This window comes from Emydura macquarii, unplaced genomic scaffold, assembly GCF_026122565.2.
Source record: "Emydura macquarii macquarii isolate MOO-44397 ecotype Brisbane River unplaced genomic scaffold, CSIRO-AGI_Emac_v2 contig_1253, whole genome shotgun sequence".
Classification (NCBI taxonomy): Eukaryota; Metazoa; Chordata; order Testudines; family Chelidae; genus Emydura; species Emydura macquarii.
This window is the reverse complement of record NW_027131390.1, coordinates 17,076,178-17,099,091: the sequence shown is the minus strand read 5'-3', so window position 1 is coordinate 17,099,091 and position 22,914 is coordinate 17,076,178. Positions and strand designations below refer to the sequence as shown.

General features: G+C 39.9%; 1 protein-coding gene across 2 annotated transcripts in view; it reads right to left on the bottom strand.

Annotated features, from left to right (window-relative positions):
* Positions 1–3,139: 3,139 nt before the first annotated feature.
* LOC137153153 (UDP-N-acetylglucosamine transferase subunit ALG13-like) overlaps positions 3,140–22,914 on the bottom strand; it is a 45,198-nt gene continuing 25,423 nt past the window's right edge. Inside the window, exons 16-24 of one of the 2 annotated variants that reach the window (XM_067548240.1) lie at positions 19,754–19,889; positions 18,319–18,354; positions 18,135–18,190; positions 17,227–17,289; positions 16,283–16,454; positions 13,761–13,883; positions 7,020–7,060; positions 5,722–5,905; positions 3,140–4,196 (exon numbers count right to left, since the gene is read on the bottom strand). In XM_067548240.1, the coding sequence (XP_067404341.1) occupies positions 3,922–4,196; positions 5,722–5,905; positions 7,020–7,060; positions 13,761–13,883; positions 16,283–16,454; positions 17,227–17,289; positions 18,135–18,190; positions 18,319–18,354; positions 19,754–19,889 (1,086 nt within the window). In that variant the 3' untranslated portion in view covers positions 3,140–3,921. The remainder of the gene's footprint in view (positions 4,197–5,721; positions 5,906–7,019; positions 7,061–13,760; positions 13,884–16,282; positions 16,455–17,226; positions 17,290–18,134; positions 18,191–18,318; positions 18,355–19,753; positions 19,890–22,914) is intronic. The other variant, XM_067548241.1, reaches the window with a different exon arrangement.

The following is a 22,914-nucleotide window of genomic DNA, read 5'->3' as shown; positions in this document are numbered from 1 at the left end:
TCCCATTCAATCTTTGGGTGCAATAGATGGTGTCTGTGATGGACCAACATGCTGTCTGACATGGAAGAGCATTTGACATCTCCAGGATATGAATATTTTAATGTGTTAAAAGTATCCAGCAGGTTAAAAATGTACTCTTAAAAAAACCAAGACAGTCACATGACTGAAGAGGTTAAAACTAAAAAAACATTACATATGAATGAATATATGAGAGAGAGAGAGAGAGATTGCAAACACACACATGGCTTTTTGAAGATTCCATACACATTATATGTGCTCTTTGACATGAGCAAGTAGGCAGAAGAAAATGGAAAAGTTGCATGTCAAAAGATACTAGCCTCCATCAAGTATTTGGCAAACAGGAACACACACACCTGTATGTATAAAGAGCGACTCGATTTCTAGTAGAGGTGTCTACATTTCACATAAGATTCAATGGCTGACTTTCAAAGCTGGGTAGGAGATTGGGTCACTCAAAATTAGTGGGAATGGGGGCTGCACATCCAAATCCCCTAATTGGCTTTGAAGATGCAAGCATGCTGGCTGAGACCTCCATTCACTAAATTTCAGCGTACCAGAATGAGAAAGAAATGGCAAACTAGTAACTCAGAACAGTAAGTGGCATCACAAACAGGCATGGCTATAAAGATCGGAGATTAAGTATTAACATGATTTCTTGCAGCAAAACAGCTACTTCTACAACTTCAGTCCGAAGAATGGACAAGTTGACCAGAGAAGGAACTGAAAGCACCAATGCTCTTTAGAGCCAGAGTTGATAAGAACTAAATCTCTACTCTTCTTCATTTAAAAAGACATAAAAAGTGCCACAACAATTAATCTTCCATATTGTTGTGCTTGAACAAGCAAACTGTTGCAGAAGTACTGAAATGAGGTACTAACCTATCGTGCTAGGAGTCTGAGCAACTATATTCTTATGGAGTTTTCCATGAACCAAAACTGAGATCAAAATAAAAAAACAAAACAAAAAACCAAACCTCATTGACTACTGTGGTTTAGAATTTTAGGTTATTTTCTAAGATGGGTAGAGGTTTTAAAGGCAACTGCTACTCCATTATTTTAAAATCTCAATCTGTTTTAAAAATCTCAAACCATAGTCTCATCACCATTATAAACTGGTGAGGCTTAGTTAGAACCCCCTACCCACCAAACGGCCTAGAAGTTTTGAAATAATTCTAGAGAATCAAAATTTATCTAGTTTAACCATAAACAACTCTGAACTTTGTTTGTACAGAATGAATTAATCCTGGGACAAGTTCTCTAATATCTGCTTACACCATGACTATATGGCCACCCTATATCTTGACACCATGATTATGCCTATAGAATTTGACAAACTTTACAAAGTGCAATTTCCATTCTTTGTACTCTATGGCATTGGGGTGCGTGGAGAGGGAGAGAAGAGGATAACATTGCAAAAAATTCACCCAATTTTAAAAAAAAGTTACACTTCCTTGTCAAAATAGGGATCAGTAGCATTTCCTATTGTTGGGAAGTCTACTTTTAGCAATTACTAACCTTCAATTAGCAGAGCTAAATTCAGAGCAAAAGAAATTTAGGGTATTTTTAAAACCCCTAATATGTTGGAAAGCAGATTTTCCCTGAGGTTTGCAATGAGGAAATTGTTTTTCCAGAGAATTTTACACAGGAAACCTTAATGAAAATTCTCCCAGGGGACATAAAACTTGAATGCTAGGGTGTCAGCTTATCAATAACCAATGCACACTGAAAGCTTAGGAAAAATGTGCCAACAAAGAATGTGTAAAATTGTTTCAAAATTGGTGGCCCCATCCAGGTAGGGAACAGGAATACACAATGTAAATAAGTTTTAAAAAATGGACTTCTAATTAAATTTATCATTTTAAATTAATTAAAAACTATTTTTTTGCCTTTATGTAAATAATTAACATATCATAACATCAAGGCCATGTCAAATCCAAGGCCCAACAAAAAATTATGGAAAGTCACCTTTCCAATGACAACTTCGGGGCTGTAAAAGGATGGATTCACCGTTGAACTCCTCTCTAGCTGGCTCCTCAACAACAGTTGCTCCAGGTCCCCTGCCTCTTCTCATAACTCAGTCCCTCTCACCAAGTCATTTTCCAACCAGCCCTTCTGGGTGGACAGAATGTTCTTACATCTGATCCTTGACTCTTATACTCTTCTCTCAGGAGATTATGTTGTCCTCATCCCTTAACACCATCTTCCAAAATGGCCAGTCAGTGAAAAAAGCCCTCCCCTTACACTGGATTCCAATTCAGGGACCCCATACCCAGCAGCCACCAAGGTCTGCTCTGTTAGACACCTTCCCACTGCCTCCCTGGACGACTACTTACTATTAGCCTTCCTTCAGCCCTTTTCCCCTGCCCCTTTCTGTGCTTTTTGTAATGAATAGCATCACCCAGGGTTTCTCCCCAGACATCCAGTTCCAGTCCCTGTGTCAGGATCAGTCACAGGAGCTTACTCCATTCCTGTGTCTTTCAGGTATCTCCCCCTGGGCTTCCGCCTCACCCTGCAGTAGCTTTCTTATTCCCAGCAGGTCTTTTCCCTTCTCCATTACCAAGAGAGACTGCAGAGTTCTTCCCCTTTCTCTCTGCAACCCCTTTCTGCTTTAGACTGCCTCTCTTTATAGCACCACCCAGCTCAGCTTCATCTTTCATTAGGCCTTGCTTACCCTCCAGGTACAATCAGGCAGGTTAACTGGCCTCTCAAGCCCACATTAAACTGATCACCACCTGTTTGGGATAGACACCCCATCACCGGGAGCTACGTGTAAGAGAGCACACGTGTGTGTGTCTCTCACTCTCTCACACACTCCCCCCCCCCGTCTTCACGGAGTATGACGAGATAAGTTACCAGTTTATACACAACGCCTAATTTGATTATGATCTGAAAAGCACTACAAGTAGTTGTGTACTGCACTGGCTTTTCTGCTTGATCTTGTTATCCTCATTTCACTACTAGCTCAAAGCAGGCATTTGGGGGAATATGTTCAGTCCAACTGTCTCTTATGCCCCATAACAAACCTACATGGGTTTCTTAACACAAGACTCCTTAAGTGAATCTACTTTGCAGGAACACTAAGGAGGTCTTTTGGTCAGAAAAGACGACTCATTTCCACAGGTTGGATGCTTTTTTTATTTATTTAGTGCAAGTTAAACACCACTTCTACCACCATTTGTGCAGGGTGACTAACAAACCAAGCCCCTCTCACAAATACAACCGTATACAGCAGAACAAGCCAATGCCGAGCATTCTCCCACCTTCTAACACTTCAAAACTATACAGAACAAAATTAAACAGAGAAAGAGCAACTATTACAAATTAGTTACTATTAGAGAATATACCTGGCTGATATGTTTTGGTTTTTTTCCCCCCAGGAAACCTGAGAAAAGCAGCCTCTCTCAGTAGTAACTACTGTCCTCAAATGGACTGGGACCCAACCTTTCTTCTATTTAAATAATGAAGTAGGTTACCATTACAATCAAACTGGTATAATATGCAAGATACCCTTGTACAGGAGAACCATGTAACCAGTAACACTGATCTAGTAACCCTCCTCCCCCATACATTGTATTTATTGATGAAGGTAAGTGATAATGCAATTTGTCTTTCATGCCAATATATATATAAATTGTTATATATTATGTACAGTTGAATACAAGTGTCATGTTCTTTGCTGTACTATAGTTTTATATACAATCGTTTTACTTTCCAATATACTCTACTAAAACAATACTCAAATTTTAAACAGATGTTACCATTAATACAAACCAAAAGCGAAACATGTAAACAAAACACACAAAAAACAGCTTAACAGCCACTATAAAGTCCACTACTGAAACAATACTAACAGAGAAAAAAAAAGCTTCAGTGCAAGAAGTGAGCTTACATCTCTTGGCCTTACATACTTGGAGGTACATAATGTGATACAGGGTTAGTTGAGGTAATATAGCTGACTGGATGCAGCTGTCCAGGATTTACAGTATTATGAATTCGTGAAGAATTACCATATGATGGATTTACTGGATGCCAAGGGCTAACATAATGGTAGGCAGGTACTAAGGAGATGCAAGAGTCAAACCCAGGTAGAGGTGGCTGGCCATAAGGATCTGTCACTACTGGATAATACACTGTTCCATGAGATGGAGGTGGAGGCTCTACATTTTGGAAAGTACCTGAAAACAAGTAATTGCCATATTTTAACATTCTAAGCATTTTTATGCAGTCCTTCATTTTCATTACAATTGAAAATTTTATGAGGCTGACAACACAGAACACGTCTAAACAACAAATGTTTTATGCCCATATGATGTGTACCCCGGCAAGGAGATCATCTCAGCTCTTGAATAAGTCTGGAAGGCAACCTGCTCGTTCACAGATGTATCCCATTGTTTGTTTAAAGTATTCATTGCCTATTAATTGTATTTCTCTTTATTGCGGCTCAGAGCAAGGGCAGATGCCCCTTTGAACTTCTCTGGGGGATGAAGGACCGGAGGAGTTACAGGACAGATTTTTTTTTTAATCTCTAACCTCTGACCAGATACCATGGTGGTGGATATAGGGTAAAGAAACTCAACAGAATAGGTTATAATTGCAGCAAGCCTAGAACTGCAAGCCTATATAATTGTCACTGAGCAATAAAATAGTTTTGGCAAGATACTTCACAGATGCGCCAGTTCCTACCCTGTTTATTCCATTAGCCTAATATGAAAGACTTTTAATGAGGCCAGACATCTGACCTTTGACATCTTCTACTCATTTAAACACAGCCCCTTTCTTTCCCCTTAACTCAAATAAACCTATATGCCTCTTACAAAACTGTTGGGTTGAGCTAAGGGTTGCTATAAAACTTTATTCTCAGTGGAAGAGATAGCCAGTGATAACGGTGGTTTAGCTAGCCAAGACATCTTATAGAGTTCACTCGTCATGGTTCCAATATTTCTTTTTTTTTTTTTAAAACATAGGTAAAAAGCTACCAGTACTCAAATTTAGGAAGGTTTGTGGGTTTAAATGTGAGTTTTTTGTTTAAATAAAAACATCATTTTGGTTTGCTGTGGGTCAAAAAAAATCATGAGTCACAAATATTTTTAAACACTCAACCTCCTGCATAGCTTTGGAAAAACAAGCCCTTTCTAGAAAAGAAGCTACTGTCTACCAAGGTCAAGCCAAAATTATTATTTTTGTTTCTTTATGGTGTTACAAAGCCCTGATATTAGCAATTCTCAATCAAACTGAAGTAATATATCGGAAAGAGCAGATATCTGACCCTAAGATAACCTACACAGGAGCTCACATATTCTATTTTGATTTTTTCTAGCATCTATTCCAAGGTGTAGGTAATGAACCATAATTTTTGAAATGGTATCAGACATTACTATCTTCTCTCAGCCACCTATACAGAACATACAATAGCTTCATTTAACATCAGAACTATTTAAAAAAAACAAAAGTTTTCACCAATTCCAGAGGCAATTATATGTAATTCATCATTTTACTCATCTAATGGGAAATGTAAACAGGCCCTTTACACTACTTCACTGAGCTATAGAAGTCACATTGGTTTGTGATTTCAGTTGACAAAGCAAGGAAAAAAGGACCATTTACATAATTTATGTTGCGTCAATTGGTATGGTACGATTCCCATTTCTACTTAACGGCTCACACTCACACACACACAAATGGTCATCCTAAAATACTAACCATTTGCTGATGTTTCCAAGGGAACTTGCCGGATATCATTCCTCCCAACGTCAGTGTACAGCTGAGGTACTGACTGATCCACCAGAGGGGTGGGCTCAGTATATGCGGAGTAAGTTTCTACAGGTGAAGGCGGTGGCACCTGTTGCATGTACACCATGGAATGCCAATAGCTCTGATGGTAATACTTAGGAAATTCAAATTAAGGAGAGAAGTTTTATACTCCATGTGTATACTTCCCTCCCCCATTCAGTAGCACTTAAGCATTAACATTTCCAGAAATAGTAAACAGAGGAAAGGAACTGTTCTAACTATGTTGTACACAGATTATATCTTGCAGCCTGTCAGAAAGTCACCAAAACAACTCCCCCAAGAATTGCCAACTACTTTTCTCTACTATTATACCCTCCCAAAGAATTAAAAATGCTTCTTCTAAACATTTTATCATCCAACAATAGATGGCATTTTGTGGAATTTCTATTGCAGAAGGAGTCAGCACGGTTCTCTTAGTCTGCAGCATAGCAGCATTATCTATTCTATCAGCACCAGAGGGCAGATGTAATTCTTGTACTGGAATTACCTCCAGTTGAGCACTAGAATCTTGCACTTTTTTTTGGGTGTGCCACATACTGACAATATCTTCTTCATATTTATTAGGATGTAGAATGTCTTATTCCATTCTGTAAGGGCCTCATCCTGAGAGGTGCCAAGAACTCTCTATCTAGGGTGGGTAAGGGCATAGAGTCAGTACGAACCCTGAGCACTGAGGGGCCCTATACTTGGAGAATACTGCAAGTTTCACCCCTGGGTTATTAATAACTCTAAACTCAACTAGACCACATGGCTCTTTGAGCATCAGCTGGGAGTGAGAAGTTACTATGGACTTAATGTAGCGGAGATCAAAATCTGGCCCCTGTATTCTGTTCCTGCTGACTTGCTCTACTGTCTTGGGCAAGACAGATGAGGCCCAGAAGAATTTTCCCAGTGACTTCAAACAGGCACTGGACTAGGCTCTTAACCTTAACTTCTCTGTGCTTTAACTTCCCTTTCTATATAAATGGGAAGAACAGTGCTGTACCCCACCCATCTTCATAAGCCACCAAAAATTAAACTCATGACATGTAATAATGCTCTATGAGTTTCACGAGTTAAATTCAGTTTAAATTCAGTTTAGTCTCCTCTATGCACAGATGCATGTACTAATAGCCAAGCCTTAAAAGCCTTATTCAGAAATCAGTGCATCTGTCAAGACAGGAGACATTGTACAGGCTGTTTACCATAGTCATCTGACAAGCACTTACCTGCAATCCCAAATTAAAATAATACTGCAGTACCTTTGTATCTGAAATTAGAGAATACACTATAAAAATGAATACTTTTAATGACTGAGGGCAAAAACCACCTAGACACCATCATCTGTTTGTGGTCTTGTTAAAACTATGTAAATGAATAAAAATAAATTGTTCAATAGGTCAGCATTACTTTTCTGAAAGTATTTTTAGAATACAGAATTCAGAATCTGACTCAATTACTTTCAAAATTGATATTCTTGAAACCAGTACATACACGTAAACAATCTGTGCAGTTTAGCACAACAAAAAACTGGATTAAACAGTTTGACAAATAATACATTAACGAGTAGCATTAATAGGCCAAAACTAAATTAATGTATTGCTATAAATTGATTGCTCAATGATGCTCTTCACAGAATGACTATAATCCATCAATGTTATTACAAATCTTAAAACAAATGATATAATATATTAAGTATAAATGATGATGGCCTAGATCTTCAGAAGTGCCTAGCTATTTTGGGCCTGATTTTCAGAGGTTCAGTATAAAACACTTTCTGAAAATCAAAGCCTATTTAAGTTTGTCAAATTGGACAACCAAAATTTAAGGCACCCAAAAGAGTCATTTTTGAAAATGCAGACCTATGACTTATGTTGGAAGCAGCTTCCTAAAGACTTGTAATTTAAAGATTACAATTAATGTTTTTACATATGAACCAGTTTGTTTCCTTGAACAAGGGGGAATAATTGTAAAAAGAGCTGGCATACATGTACAAGCAGAACCCTGTTTATCCAACCCTCCATTATCCGGCTCTCCATGTTAACCAGACAACCAGTGCACACAGGGCCAGAAGGGGGGTGACCTCTCCTGTGGCTGCTAGATGGTGCTGCAGCATTACACTTTCCTATTCTCCTGTTTATTTGGATTTTTGATGATCTGATCTGGCCCCAGTCCCAATTAGATTGGATAAACAGGATTCTGCTGTAGTTATCTTTACTTCTGTTAAGAGTACTTTAGACACAAAAGTCCTATGAAATGACAGCTGAGATGAGTGTGTTGGACACCCTGCTGGCAGCCAGCAACCGAGGTATGCAATGTTGTAACTGTGTTTGTGTAATATCCTGGGACCGACGAGATGGTTAAGGTAATACCTTTACTTGCAAAAACTTCTGTTGGTGAGAGAGAAGATTTCAAGCTTACACAGAGCTCTTTTTTCAGGTCTGTGTAAGCTTCAAATCTTCTCTCTAGCCAACAGAAGTTGGTCCAATAAAGAGGGTGCCTCACCCACCTTGCCTAGGAGCAGAGGTGAAAGTTCCTTATTATGGACTTCCAACACCATAAACATAGAATAGGAATGCATACCAACGCATACAGTGATAGCGGAATACTGTTTTTCTTATACTCATTAGTTTATAAGATTATTTTCTGATAGCTGTGTAAGATCTCACAGTATCCATTAGAGAGACTGCATTTTAATCTGTTAAAAACATGGACAAGTCATAATGACCAAAGCTGAAATCCAGATATATGCTAAATTCTGATCACAGTAAAAAGATGTGGAAAGATATATCCGTTATCGGATAGTTTTGGCAGATACTAGATTGGTTAGGTTTCTTGACAACAATTTTTTACTGGTAAGCTTTTACTACCACAGATAGATTTAAATCTAAGTGACATTCTGTGGGAAAATTATTTCACAAATCTGGCACAGTGAAACAAAATTTTGCATTCAATGCAAACAAAGGATAGGTCACTCAAGTACTATGCTCCCAAACTGACTTGACTGATGAGCATCTCCTCGTAAACCTCTTTCCAAGGGCCTGTGCTCCCCACCATTTTCACAAGGAAGAGAAAAAGACTGCATAACACTAGTTTGGAAGCATGCAGAGACGGAAGGAGTGCTTCACAAGCTGCCCTCTCATAAACCAGCAGCAATTCATCTGGAGCCACATTACACATGTAGAAATACATATGGTTATGGCATGTGTGACTAGGCCCTAATAGCAACATGCAAATACCCTGCACCTTAACACTGGACAGAGATAGCATTAAGTCCTGCTCTGCAAAGGTTAACCCTATGCTGAGACACCAAGATTTGTAGGGCCACTGAGATATATGTGCCACTAAGGGAAGTGAAGATTTGTAAAGTTGGAATTAGGATTCCCCAAGATCCTCTAGCTCTATGCACTAAAAAAGCATGGCACTTATCTCTCTATACAGACAATGACTCCCCTCCCCTGGAAGGATAGAATGCATCAAGTTTTCTGTATTTTTGCAACTTGATACATTTTCCAATTTATTTGCTTCCTTCCATGGGAAGAGATAATGTAGTCTTGGGCAATTATATGGTACACTTAGGAGTAAGCCTAAAAACAAGAATAGTCTTTAAAATTGCTCACCAAAAATAATCAAATTTTGAACTCAAACATACCTTTCCCTCCCCAAAACCTGAAATATTCAAGTTTGCAATTCTGACAGGAAAACGCAGTTTTTCATTCTACAGTGTAGTTTTGGAAATGGGTAGGAGCAACAGTAAAACATCAGATTCCTGATCGGTTTCAGTTAATATATTTCATAGGGTTTGAGAAAAAAATAGGCAATTTTAGTTCCAGATTAGGTGCCTGCATTAAAGTTAACTGAAAAGTCTCTCAACACCCTACAGCAATAAGGCAGAGAAAGAAGCTGTAGCAGTTATCTGAAATAGACAGATGCTTTGTGTGAACAGAAAGTATTACCAGTTCAGATCTGCTATGATCTTCACTGCATGCCAATTTGCATAGTATTTAGTTTATTGTGATTTGCAGCAATCAGGAGGCTATTTCTCTCTGCTTCACACACAATCCAGGAAAATAAGCAAAGAGGAAAGGGAGTCAAAGATCCACATGATTCATGGAAACAGGTAATCTCAAGATATTCACACACTGACATTTTCTTAAAATAATCAGTAATCACAGTTTCTGTTCCCAATTTCTAAAAAAAATTTCTAAAAAGGTTCTACACCTCCCACATTTTCAGAACTATTAGTGGAAATCTGTTTGGGCAAGCAGGATAATGGGGCTAAAAACCCCGCTGAATTCTGTACTTCAGGATTTAATTTTATTGCTATTTACAGGTTTTTGAGGCTGTTTAGTTTAAGAAATAAAGAATTAAAATCTGACAATGGAATTAAACGTGATTAGTTCCTACATCTCCATTATGGCCACCTCTCGTTATTTGCCCTTTCAAAACAGACCATAATCCATCCAGTTATCTGTTGGTAAGTATGCATGAATTCTTTCTCGTCCCTGCAGGCAATGAGTTTATGCCCTGAGGGCCATCCTAGTGACAGCTTTGGCTGTGACAATGCTAACCATAATGCTAGTGAAACATTAACGTATGCTGAAAGAGCAAAATAAATGTTAGCTCTATAGTATCTAGCAGCAGACTCATTTACATTTGGAGTAAATTGAACAAAATTCAATTTTACTCTTCAATTATTATGCAAACTTATGCAAAATAAGCATCGGTTCTAAGAGCTGAATGGAACAGCCGTTACATAGTGGAGATAACAGTACATAAGGCGCTAGAAGAATGAAATGACAAGCTAATACTGAAGATAGTGATGTCTGTGGAACACTGAAATAGCAGCAAATGCAAGCAGGAACCAGTTTTTGTTTACAATGTTCTATTAAGTTTATAGAAACCAGAATGATCTTCAGTAAAATATAGCCACAATGAGAGACATGTCAAACAGAGAAGTGAGCTTCATATATATAAAATGTAAGACAATTCTAATTATCAAGAATTAAGTATCACCTTAGAAGACCTCAAGAAATAGTTTTCTGGATAAGAATTTTACTAGTGCAGTCTATACAAGGCTCTGATCTGTCTGGAATGCTAATGCCGAGAGGGAGAAACGGTTTCAAAACACGGGATAACAAATAATTAGATATGAAGAACTTCAATAAATATAACGGAGCAAGCAGGAAGAGGATGTGCATGCAAGCCTCCTAAATTAACTCTGGGGGGAGGGGAATCCAGAACAGATTCTAAAAATTCAGAGATGTGGATGTATGAAATAGCCATTAAAGAACGCCTCTCTCTGACTCTTGCAATGACTACCAAACCGCACCAAGATGAACACCCAGTCACATGTACATCTGTTGAGTCAGCTTTAACAAAAAGAAATGGAGCAAAACTAGATGTTCAACAAGTATGTATTTTTTTCCTTTGTCTTTTAATGGTGCTAGATGCAATCCTGCGGATGAGACTGTGCATGAGCAACCGCAACTGCCTAGAAACCTCTCAGTGCATATGCACCAATAAGGAAATAAAACTATCACCATCGTGTCCACAAATGTGAGTCACTAACCCTACTCTGCACTCCCACGAAGCACAGCTAGTCTCAAGAATATCCATGCAAGTATGCAGATTTTAGAGCATTTAGAAGCATCATACTTTAAACAGGAAGGGCAGATAGACAATGGAAGGAAAGGGCTCTTTTACACATCTATCCGCAGCAAGGGAAGCTCAGAAAAGTGTAAAATGACCCATTCATCTCAATGGGATGTTGTCAGCTTAACTGCTCCATTCACTTCAGTGGGTGTTCCCCACCCCTCTCCTGAGTACTTTAGGGACTGCGATAAGCATGAAGTATACCTTGTTCTCAGCTCCCCAGCCAAAGGGGCAGGGCTTCTCCAGATCCTGGTTATATGGCGCTGGGGATGGGGGTGGCGCGGCCACGAACTGTCCAACCCCTGTACATAAAGGGCAGTAAGAAGGGCTCAGATACCCCCAGAAGGGCAAGGCCACCCAGATGCCATCTTATATGAGGAGGCTCAGATTCCCCCTAGATGGGGGAAAGACCCTACACACAAGGGAACATACAAGGGAGGGGCTGACAAGTATCCCTACCCCCACTCTCCCTGAGTCCCCTGCTGCTCACTTCCCACATTTCCTCTTCCCAACGTCCCACCCTTAAGCCTCCCTTGCATGAGCTTCCAACCTCTCTCGCCTCTACCATCATCCACCCCCCACTTTATCCTCCTTTCCCAGAACCCTCACTCCCCTCACTGCACCCCAGCCCCCTACTCCTCCCATCCTCTGCCACCAAATATGCATCCCAGGAAGCATTCACATGTCTAATTCCCAGCCTGCTCCCCAAAGTTCTTTGATTATATTCCTCCAAAAATTGCCACCACTGACTCACAAATCGTAGCACACTCCAGCCACTCAGTTCAGAACTCCCTTTGTCTTTGGTGGGGATTTGGGATTAATTTGTCCTTAGTGATGTTAATTGAAGGGTGAGGCACCCCACATGGAAACTTTTTTTTAAATGGCTACTTTTGGAAGGTGTCTCTCTCGAACCCCTGGCTCAAATGACTCCAAATCTGAGTCACCTACACTGCCCTGCACCTTCTCAAGGCACATCAAATTTCAAGTGAATCCAGCTAAGCAGGTCCTCTTTAGAGGACTTAGACAGCTTGACCTATAAAACAGAAGTTGTGACAAGTTTGACTATAGCAGCAGAGCTGTGTCATATAATATTTGTGTCACCCACTACTCGGTTATTGAAAGCTCCAGAACCATTATAAACTAAGGCAACATGCCCACATATCACAATACTTAATATTAACACTACATATGAGTCACTGCTAGCCTGCTTCCCTACAATCCATTCTAGACAAAGGAAGCTCAAGGAATTATGCGGAGTGGTTTAACTGGAAAAGAAATACAGAGCTGCTGGCCCTGGATGGAAAAGGTCTTTAGCTCATATCTGCTCCACATTCTCCTCAGAACACTTAACACTTGATTCTGCAAAGTGCTGAAAACCCTCAATTCCTTTTCTCTTCAATGGGAGTTAAAAGGACAACAAAGAAGGGCTTGATTCTGTAATGTACCACCCTAGTCAAAGTTGTTGCAGGACATACAGCAAATGAGAAGCTGAACATTCAAGACTTTAAATAGTGAAAACAGGCACTCAGAGGACACTTGTCCAAGAGGCAGGCACTCCAGATAGAAGAACACGGACCCTGCCAACACTGAGGTGTTGAGCAGTCATGCTGCCACATTTTGCAAACTGCTGCAAAGGATAGCTCAGAAAAAAAGTATATTATATGGTACAGTAGCCTTTAAGTCCCAGTGTACTAGAATGGGGCCTGAATGCAAGAACTAGGAGGATATTATCTTAATAGCTCTCACAAGAAGGAAGAACCACTCTGACAATTGCCTAAAGCTGACACCCCCATCCCACCTATCATCAGGGACAGAAACATGAACATGTTGTATACTGGGAAGTGAACACTTCACTCCAGTTGATAAAGCCATAGGATGAAATCCGGGCTCCAATAAAGTCAATGGCAAAATTCTCATTGATGAGGCCAGGATTTGCCCTATACTGAACTTTACTGTTACAAATACCATGGCAAGAACATTTTATTTATTCTTCACTGGCTTCTTGTCTGGACCACCACCACAGAAACAACACAGGACTTCCTATTATTTCTCCACAACTTAGTTACTTTGGCTAAATCTATCATAAACACACTCAGGAGACCTTAATGCAGCTTCTTTCCAAATTGTAAAACTATGCATTTGTACCCCAACAGTTATAACCAACCTGAATATTCCCTTCGCCTCTGCATCATCAGTACAGAGCAGTGTTTTCCAACTACAAGTAGTGTCTGTTAAACTTGTTGTAGGATATACAACCAGGAGAGTGCCCGTTGATGCAATGGAAAGCATAGTGTTAGAGAGTGCATCCCTCTTACCTCGAGGTAGATCACTGCCGCTGGGATCGCAGGAGTAAGGAGGAATGCTGCCACTATCTCCCACTTCGCTGACAGGGGGAGGGGGAGCTGGATGATATGAGTAGGGCACCGATGGAATCACTACTATGTAAAAAAATAAAAATAATAAAAAAAAAAAATTCAAAGTGTCAAGTCAGATACTTGGCTTTAAGACAAGTGAGGTACTAGCCCATGCAGTCAGCATGAACTAACACCAGGCTCTCTAAATGTATTGTTATCAGCATCTGTTCTAAGGATTTAGTAACTCCTTTTGGACAAAATAAAAATAAAGTCTTTGGGATTTTTTAAGGTTTGCGTTGTTAAATTCACTTTGGTTTGAAAACGTGTTACCTGTTTTCATTACAGTCAAGACAAGAGAGATGGCTAACAAACAAATAAAAAAAAAATCTCTGCAGTTTATTTTGTGCATGTGAAAACTGTTTAGCCCAGCTCCTCAAAAGGTGTTTATGCACTTAACTCCTAATGGACATTAGGTGTCTGAGGGCTAGTCTACACTTAAAACTTACAGTGGCACAACTATTGGTACAGCTGTGCTGCTATAAGAGCACTTGTGTAGCAGTGTTATGTCACCAGGAGAGAACTCTCCCACTGACATAATAAAACCACCTAAACAAGCAGTGGTAGCTACATCAGTCCACACAAGTGATTACGCCAACAAGACTTATGTTGCTTGGGAGTGTGTTTTTTTCACAACCCTGAGCGACAAATGTTTTGGGGGAATAAGTGCAACTGAAGACAAGGCTTAAATATCTTTGAGGATCTCAGCCTTTATGTATAGTCAGCTTCACTGCTTCCCCCGCACAGTCAGTTACTGTAGGTAGTTTGCCCACAGCAACAGGGGACAGAATAAGCAATTTTTTTAAAGAAAAGTTAGGGAAATGTGATTATGTAACCAAAAAAAAAAAAATTGCTGCAAGATTCAGGGCAGGTATGGTAGTTGAAACTATTGTATAAGCTTTTTTAAACTGACTAGATTCCAAGTGGCCCATGCCCCTTAGAACAAAAAAATTTATTTGTACCACCAAGTGGCTAACCCATGTAGTATAACGTTAATCATAACTGCAAGCATGCAGTGATCACAAAGCCACTTAAACCATACTGTAAAAACTATTAATTGAAATGGTTGGTATGGGAGAGGGAAAAAGGAACAAAAAAGAAAGGAAACTAAGAATCCATGGAAGATGAATGAAAGCAGAGAGTACAGAAGTTTGAGAGCATGGAAAAACTGTCATATGAAGAGACTGAAAAGATTCTGATTGTTTATCTTAGAAAGCACATGACAGAGTGGATACAATGAAAGTACTTATATAAAATAACGGTCTAGAGAAAATCATTGAGGAACTTCTATTGTACCTATCTCATAACTTAAAGGGGGTTGGGCGGACAAAAAGGTAAAGGTGGCAAATTCAAAACTGATAAAAAGGAAATATTTTGTCACACAATGCAGTTATTTTCTGTGGCAATAAGGGTCACAACCTCACTGAGATGAAGAATTAACAAGGTTCAAAGAGGAAGTGGACATTTACATGGATATCAAAATATCCAGAGTTATGGTAATGATAACAGTACCCCATCTAAAACTTTAATGTTGGAAGATGCTGATGACTGCTATTAAGAAAGGCAATCACAGACCATTTTAATGCTGATGGATATGCCAGCCATCCTTCATTCAGGCTAAATAGAACTAGCAATTAAGCTCTTTTATGGAGTAAGAAAGCTGGAGACAAGGGAAGCCACTATACAAGGCACTAGGCCAATCAGCAGCTAAGCCATTTGGGCTGAGGGATTTCCCCAGGGATTGATTGCAAGAACAGTGACTGAGGCACTGATTGATTGCAGCTGTGTGTATCAGAGGCAGAAAAATGAGTAGGAATCCAGAGATGCAGTTGTGAGGATGGCCTAAGAGAGAGCAGAGAGAGAGAGAGAGAGAGAGAGAGAGAGCGCTGCTTGGCTGGAAAGGTAGGTTTGGAAATTATGAGCAAGGAGAAGTGTCAGCTGTTCATTCCTACTGCGTTCAGGGAAATAGGATGTGGCGTACATTCCTTGTAAATAAACAAGATTGCACCAAAGAAATACCTGACCCATGTCACCATCTTCAACTCCTAATAGCAGCAACCCAGCAAAGCCGTGCATATTGGCTAGACACTTGGACTAAGAGGCAACAATATTAAACCTCATGCGTCACGGCTTAAGCCAGTCTCTAGTACAGACAAGGATGGGTTCCAACACTGGGGGCAGATTAAAACCACATCTGCCTATTGCACCTACTACTTCTTGTGAAGCATCTGGTGCTGGCTACTGTCCAAGTCAGTGAGGAAAGTCAGCAGTTAGGGTAATAAGATTCATAGCGAAGTGAACCACATTCTACGAAAAGGCCTCAAAACTCATCAGAGAGTATTTTGGGTGCTGAGGTGGGCAATGTGAGAAAAAACAGGTGTAGAACCAGAAATTGTAAGTTGACTGGCTCATATCAAACACTCTACCTGGCCTTCCAGCAGAAGGAGGGGATACCAAGATGGGCTGCACTGCAGTCTGTGGGGGAACGGATGTGGTAACGCTTGCTTGAGTGGCTGCTGCTGTGCAGGAGGAAAAGACTGTTGCTGGAGCAGCATTAACACAAGAGGAGGTTGAGATCACTGCTGAATTCACCATCACCTGCAAAACAGCCAGGAGAGTTCTCAGTACACTGTCAACTTTGATTTAAAAAACACCACACAAGTCTTTGAAATACTACCTGGTTGGATAGTTTTCACATACATTTAGGCTGAGATATTCAGAGGAGCATAAAAGGAGTTAGGGGTCAATTCCAGCCCAAAACACTACAGAGAATATGGAATGGTGAACACCTGCTATCAAGAACCCTTCCTCACCTCCGTTTTTATTTTATTACATAAATATTTATATTGTGCTATGATTCTTTATGGCATTTTACATTGTAAAATGGTAAGCAAAAACCACCACCATCTCCAAGAGAGGGCTTACAATATTAAATGAACATCCATTACACAGGGCTGCTATGCTGAGAGTTCAAATATTATATATTCTGAAGGAACTCATGCAGCAATTGAGTAATCACCAATATCACTTCAGTTGCAGTGTTTAATCAAGTGCAAAGATACAGTACCGTGTGATTTTTTTTTTTTTTTTTTTTTTTTTTTTTAAAAAAAAAAAAAAAAAAAAAGCATCCCAGAAACAGAGAGTGGGGGGTGCATGGAAGTTTAATGCAGTTAAAGCCAAATCCGGTTTCCTCACTGACTATCAAAGTCAATGGGAGTACTCACAAAACAAGTAGGGTTTAGCCCCAACCCTGTAAACACAAGTAAGCAGGCCTGCACCTTATAGCAGAAAGGAAATAAAAAATAAACCTTGGTTATCTTTTCAACTTTCCATTGCCACATGTGACTTAATGGTCTGTGATGGAGATTACCTTCTGGGAATAGTTGTATGAAGCAACTCCATCCTGAGGTGAGACAGAATCTGTACCTCCATCCTGAAGAGATTTCAAAGCAAAACAGCGTTTTAAAATGTAGAGAAGTCGGACGGCTAACAGATTATTTCAGGGTGTGGGGCAAGGGGTGTGTGCGTGCACCAGAAACCCAAAAGTCTTCTAGTTATTCTTTAATATTTTCTAAAATATACTCAAAAGGTCCTGCAGTTTGCTTAAAAAACCCTAAATTAACTGGATTTAGACCAGTCCACAATTACACTACCAGGTGCAGAGTAGTCTTCCATACCCGCACTGAAGCACCTCATCTCTGGACCAGCAGGCTGGAAGGGTATGGGGAAGAGAAAATGTTTTGTTTCACTAAACAGTAACCTCTCCAAGCCCATTAACAAACTCACTGGTTTCAAAGGCAAGCACTGGTCCAGTTCTGTCTCTGAAGGTTAGTATGAACTGAGTAGTACATAAAAACAAAACAACTAGGAGGGGGAAGAATCAGGGCTTTATAAAGTACATAGATGATTTTCCACTTCCTTTCCCCCCACAAAAATGTGAGGACAGACATGGAGCAGAACTCCTACAAATAAAATTCAGACTGTAAAAGCCACCACCAGGACGTGTATACACTTGATAAGCACTGTGCACTGATTTGAAGACCAACCTTACAATGATAATGAGGTCACATTTCAATAGGATCCCCTTCAGATACAAGCATTCACTATCTAGCTGAAAGGGGGGGAGGGGGAAGCGGAAGAAATGTAAAATATAAATGGAACTATTATTCCTCCTTCCTAAAAACCACCCCAAACATCTACACTAAGCTTGCTTCCAAGGCCAATTTCTTTGAGGGAATGTCTCTAGGAAGCCTAATCCAAACAGTGACTAAAGCTTACCAAGTTTGCTGTAGTCTCTGCTGAACTAAATACTGTTGGAGTTTCACAGTCTGGATCTGGAGGGCACGGCAAAATTAATTGAAACAGGAGCATTAAATCTAATCCTTCAAAAACTTGCGAGAGATCATAAACTATTGTTTTACATTCACTGCGTGTACTGAGAAAGAGTCCAATTCTTACTGACCTGAAGGAGTGTACATATATTCTTCATGAAATTCCCCTAGGAAAGAGGAAACAGACAGCTTTATTTCAGAAAAAATAAAACTGAAGAGATCAGAATTACATTTCAGTCATCAGCAAAGGTGAATTGAGCAGTTTTAAGAAAAAGGATTACTACAATGAGATATACCACCACTACACTGTTTCTGCTTTTTCCTACAAACATCTACCGCTGGGTTGTCATCTCTTTCACAGCTCAAGTGACATTAGCAAAGCGGTCCACAGTCACACACATCTACAGTCATCTAAGAACCAAATTTGAGTCCAGATGTGCAGAACTAAATGCAGCTAGATGTATCTAAGAATTTGGCCCTTACATTAATTTGAAAAGTAGTCCTGAATGTTTAGCTAGACTTCATACATCTCTACGTAACAGAAGTTAAGGTTAAGATAGTTCTTAGTAAAGAACACATGGGGGGGGGGGGGGGGCGAAAGAGCTGCAATTATTTCAAGCGTGTACAGAACTGTTTCTCCACTAAGAAGTTATGTTCCTATAATAATTTTAAATGGAAAATCCTTTAAACAATAGTTATCTGTAACACTATATTCATCCCATCCTCTAGTCACTGTATATAAAGTGGTCTATGTATAAATAGGAGATCTACAGTGAAGTATCTGAAAAATACATCTTTTACTCCTTATACACTGTAATTAATAGGCAATGCATTTGAGAGCAGGTTAAGGGTAGGGAAATGAGAAACTAACTATGCTGGTGCATTCTCCAATACCACTCATTTTTAATCAATGAGATATTAAACTAAGTGCTCTTCCTGGCTTCCTTTAAAGATGAAAAAAGGAGCCACTGGACTTTTAGAAAGATTACTAAGGTGTCTTGGACAATGCTCCTTTTTGTCAATGAGACAGATGCTAATACCAAAGGCTACTGCTAAAAGCAGTTTGATTTAGTTTGTATATCAAGCCCAGCAACACAGTAGCTGAATCATTAGCAACTAAGTGTATTACTTTGTGAGGAATGTCAGAAGAAAAATAAAAATACTAGTTTATTCTATTCCACCAAAGGCCATGGTAACTTTCACCAAATGGAATCTACGGTTCAAGTAATGTGTGGTCTTGCTACAAACCTGCAGAGTCTCACATCAAAACTAGTCTGGCAAGCCATTAAATGAAATGGGATTAACACTTTTGCCATGCAATAGAAGAGAAGCATGCATATGTGCAATACCTCAAAAGTATTTGAAACAGATGTTTACCCAAAAGCTGGACTTCCCAAGAGAAAAATTGAAGGCATCACTGTGAACATCACTGTAAAGCAACGTGGATCAGCAGCAGAACTAAAGGGATCTGCTTTTGCCGCCTGCACAAACATTGAACAGGAATACATAAAAATAGAGATTCCAGATTCTTCGAACACATGTAAGTTCTAAATATTCAGAACTTACCATTATCACTTGGTTCTTCTACTTCCTCCTCTGAGGAATTCAGAGTCTGTTTGCTGGGTGGAATGGGGTTTGGGCCTCTTCTAGCTACCCAGAATCCTGCCGGTGCAGGGACTATTGAGGCAGGGCTGCCCTGACTCTATGAAACAAGATAAAATGTGTTAGAACAAAATGAACTCATCCTGAGATGGGCTGTCTCACCAACCTGAAGCCAGGCTGGCAAAACAATTTTCCTGTAAATCCTACTTATTACACATATAATGACTGCATTGGTACCTTGTGCTCCCACACCCCACCCAACACATTGTACCCACCAGGTCTCTCTCAATATATGTAGATCAACTTTTCCCTTTGTGTGTATACAATGCCTAGCATAATGGAGCTAATCTCTAAATAGGGCCTCAAAGCTAGATCATAATACAAATTGTTTTACTCTCACCTCAGAGCTATACTATTGAGTAAACATAAGTTGAAACAGCAGAGTTTAAATTCACATGAACCTGAACTCAGTGTTAAACTCAGTTGAAACTATGGTGTTTATGCCACTTGCTGTTGATGACCTCCCAGATATCTCACCCTGAAATCCTCTGGGTGGTTAGGGAACCTATTCCCCTCTGTCCTAACTGAACTGTAGCAGGACCCAAAACCAGCACTACCTTTGTAGCAAGTCTGTCACCTCTTGACTCACAGCTCACAAATGTAATGACACCTTGTTCAATACCACCTGGCTACTGATGAGAGGAATGATGGTCAGTGATGAGGACACTAGCCTGGGACTCAGAACAAGAAATCTGGGACTGGGCCACAAAGCTCTCAGAAAAGGTTTTGCTGAATTCCGGATTTGCAAATTATATTAACCCTGGCTTGGGCAGATGCAGTTCTTCATTGCACTGAATCTGCAAACATTGTTGCATACCAAACAAGAGAGTCAGAAGCCCTCTGACAGCAATTAGGCTTTAGCCTCCTGTGGCAGATATGGAGCTGCAATGTAATAATTTTATTAATAATGCATGAGATATGGTCAGTGAGGTAAAGATACTGCATAATAGGGTTATTAGACTTTCATGTATGAATGTACTGTCCAACTCAATAAGGGGTGTTGGGAAAAAAAAAAAAATCAGGAAAGCAACACAATGGCTCTAGATAAAACAACCTTTGAACACACCCTTGGGGGACCATTCCAAGACAACAGCATACTTCCAGGTTCCAGCCCAAGTTAAATCACTATTCTGCCAAGGCTGGGTGCCTGGAGATCTAAGTGACTAAAAGGACTATGGATAGAGTTGTGAGTGTGGTGTTTCTGGTGAGAAACACAGAAACAGGTCCTGTAGGAGTGTCTAAAGTTAGGGCCTTCCCCCTCCTCTTTCCAGAGCGTGTCCCTCTGATCTCTAAACTCCCAGCCTTAGCAGAACTGCTGTGTAACTTTGGAATCGAGACTGAGACTTGGTCAATACTAGAAAATTAAGCTGTCTTAACTGCTTCATGCAAGGGTGTGAAAAATCCACAGCCCTGAGCGGCAAGTTAAAATGACCTAACCCTCAGCATAAACAGCACTGGGTTGACAGAATTCTTCCGCTGACTTAGTTACTGCCTCTCGGGGAGATGGACTACCTACACCGATGGAAGAACCCCTCCCGTTGGGGGTAGATAGTGTCTAAACTGAAGTGCTTTAAGTGCAGACAATACCCTGGAAGTTATTCTCCTGCCTTGGAATTACTACCCCACAAATGCACTACAATACATGTATACAGGAAAATCTAATAATCCAATACACAGTAACTTTACCTCACTGACCTTAAGATTATATTTCAGTATGTTTAGATGACATGGCAGCTCCACATCCATCTCACTTCCAGTGCGAAGAAATCCTTGATAAATTCTGATGGCTTAAAAGACTGCACACGAACAATCTGTATTTTCTCTGGCCCCATGTCCTAAAAAAAGAAAGCTATCCAAACTAAAGAAAATGAGCACTATAAGGCAATCGATGCCAAGGCTAATTCTACTGGAGGGAATATGCACTGAAGTGACAGTAATTAGCCACAGGACTAATGAACGTTTCTGTAGGGCCTTCATTTCAAAAACACTTTACAAACTCTAAGTATTGCCCTACCAACATGGAGCCTTTTCTAGCTGCCTAAGTGTGTTCATGTGTTGGGGAGGAAGAAAGAATATTTTGGTTAAGACTAAATCAAGTTTCTTCTTGTAAAAATCATGGGGGTCTAATATCCACAAAGGGGACAAGAGCTTGTTTTAAAGCTGGTGGAAACATGACAAAACATGTGGTTTTCATTGAGAAAGAAACAAAAACTCTCTCTCTGTAGTCTGGTGGTAAGGGCTCTGACCTGGTATGCAGGAGGGCCAGGTTCTAATCCTTGCTCTTCTGCTTGATTCTGAAAAGAGGTTTTCATCCCAGACCAAATCAAGCAAGGCAGGCCAGTACCCTACTCACTAGGACACACCCCTACTTCCCCCTAATAAAACAAAACTCCAAAAATGGAGATTGAGAATTCTGCTTTTATGAAAATATTCTTTTTAAAAAATTCATTTTCGTTCCAATGCAGAATGAAAACAAATTTTGAAACTTTGATTGTTGCCATGAAATGGTCATGCTTCAGTCATCTCTAAGGTGACATCCAAGAGAGAAAAGTAGCATGTGACATGGTCTAAGATTTATCTACCATAGAAGGATAAAGGACTGAGGCAACCCTGATGGTATTTGAACCTGTGCTTCTAGGGAATCTCTACATACTAGTAGATACAGACTACAGACGGGACTATGAAAGACTCCATTCCATCCTGACCCACACATACAAAAAGTGAAAAGACAAATTTGAGGGTTTTTTTTGTTTTTTTTTTTTAAAAACACCCTTCTCACTCTGGGATATCTACATGAACATTTATTTAAAAACTTTGGACACCAGGAACGTTAGTTTTCATTCAGAGTATGAAATTAAAGGCTAGGTATTCTAGAAAAGTTGGACAGCTATGGAAGAACATCATTGCTCTTGGTTCTTCACAGGCCTAAGAAGAACAACAAGTTACAGAATTTCTTAGAAGCCTAAAGGGAGGAAAATTGAGTCCTCTGGGATTGGAGCAAGTGCATGGACTAGAGGGTGGAAAAGTTGTCATTGAATGTGGACAGAAAGTTCATGGCATTGTGA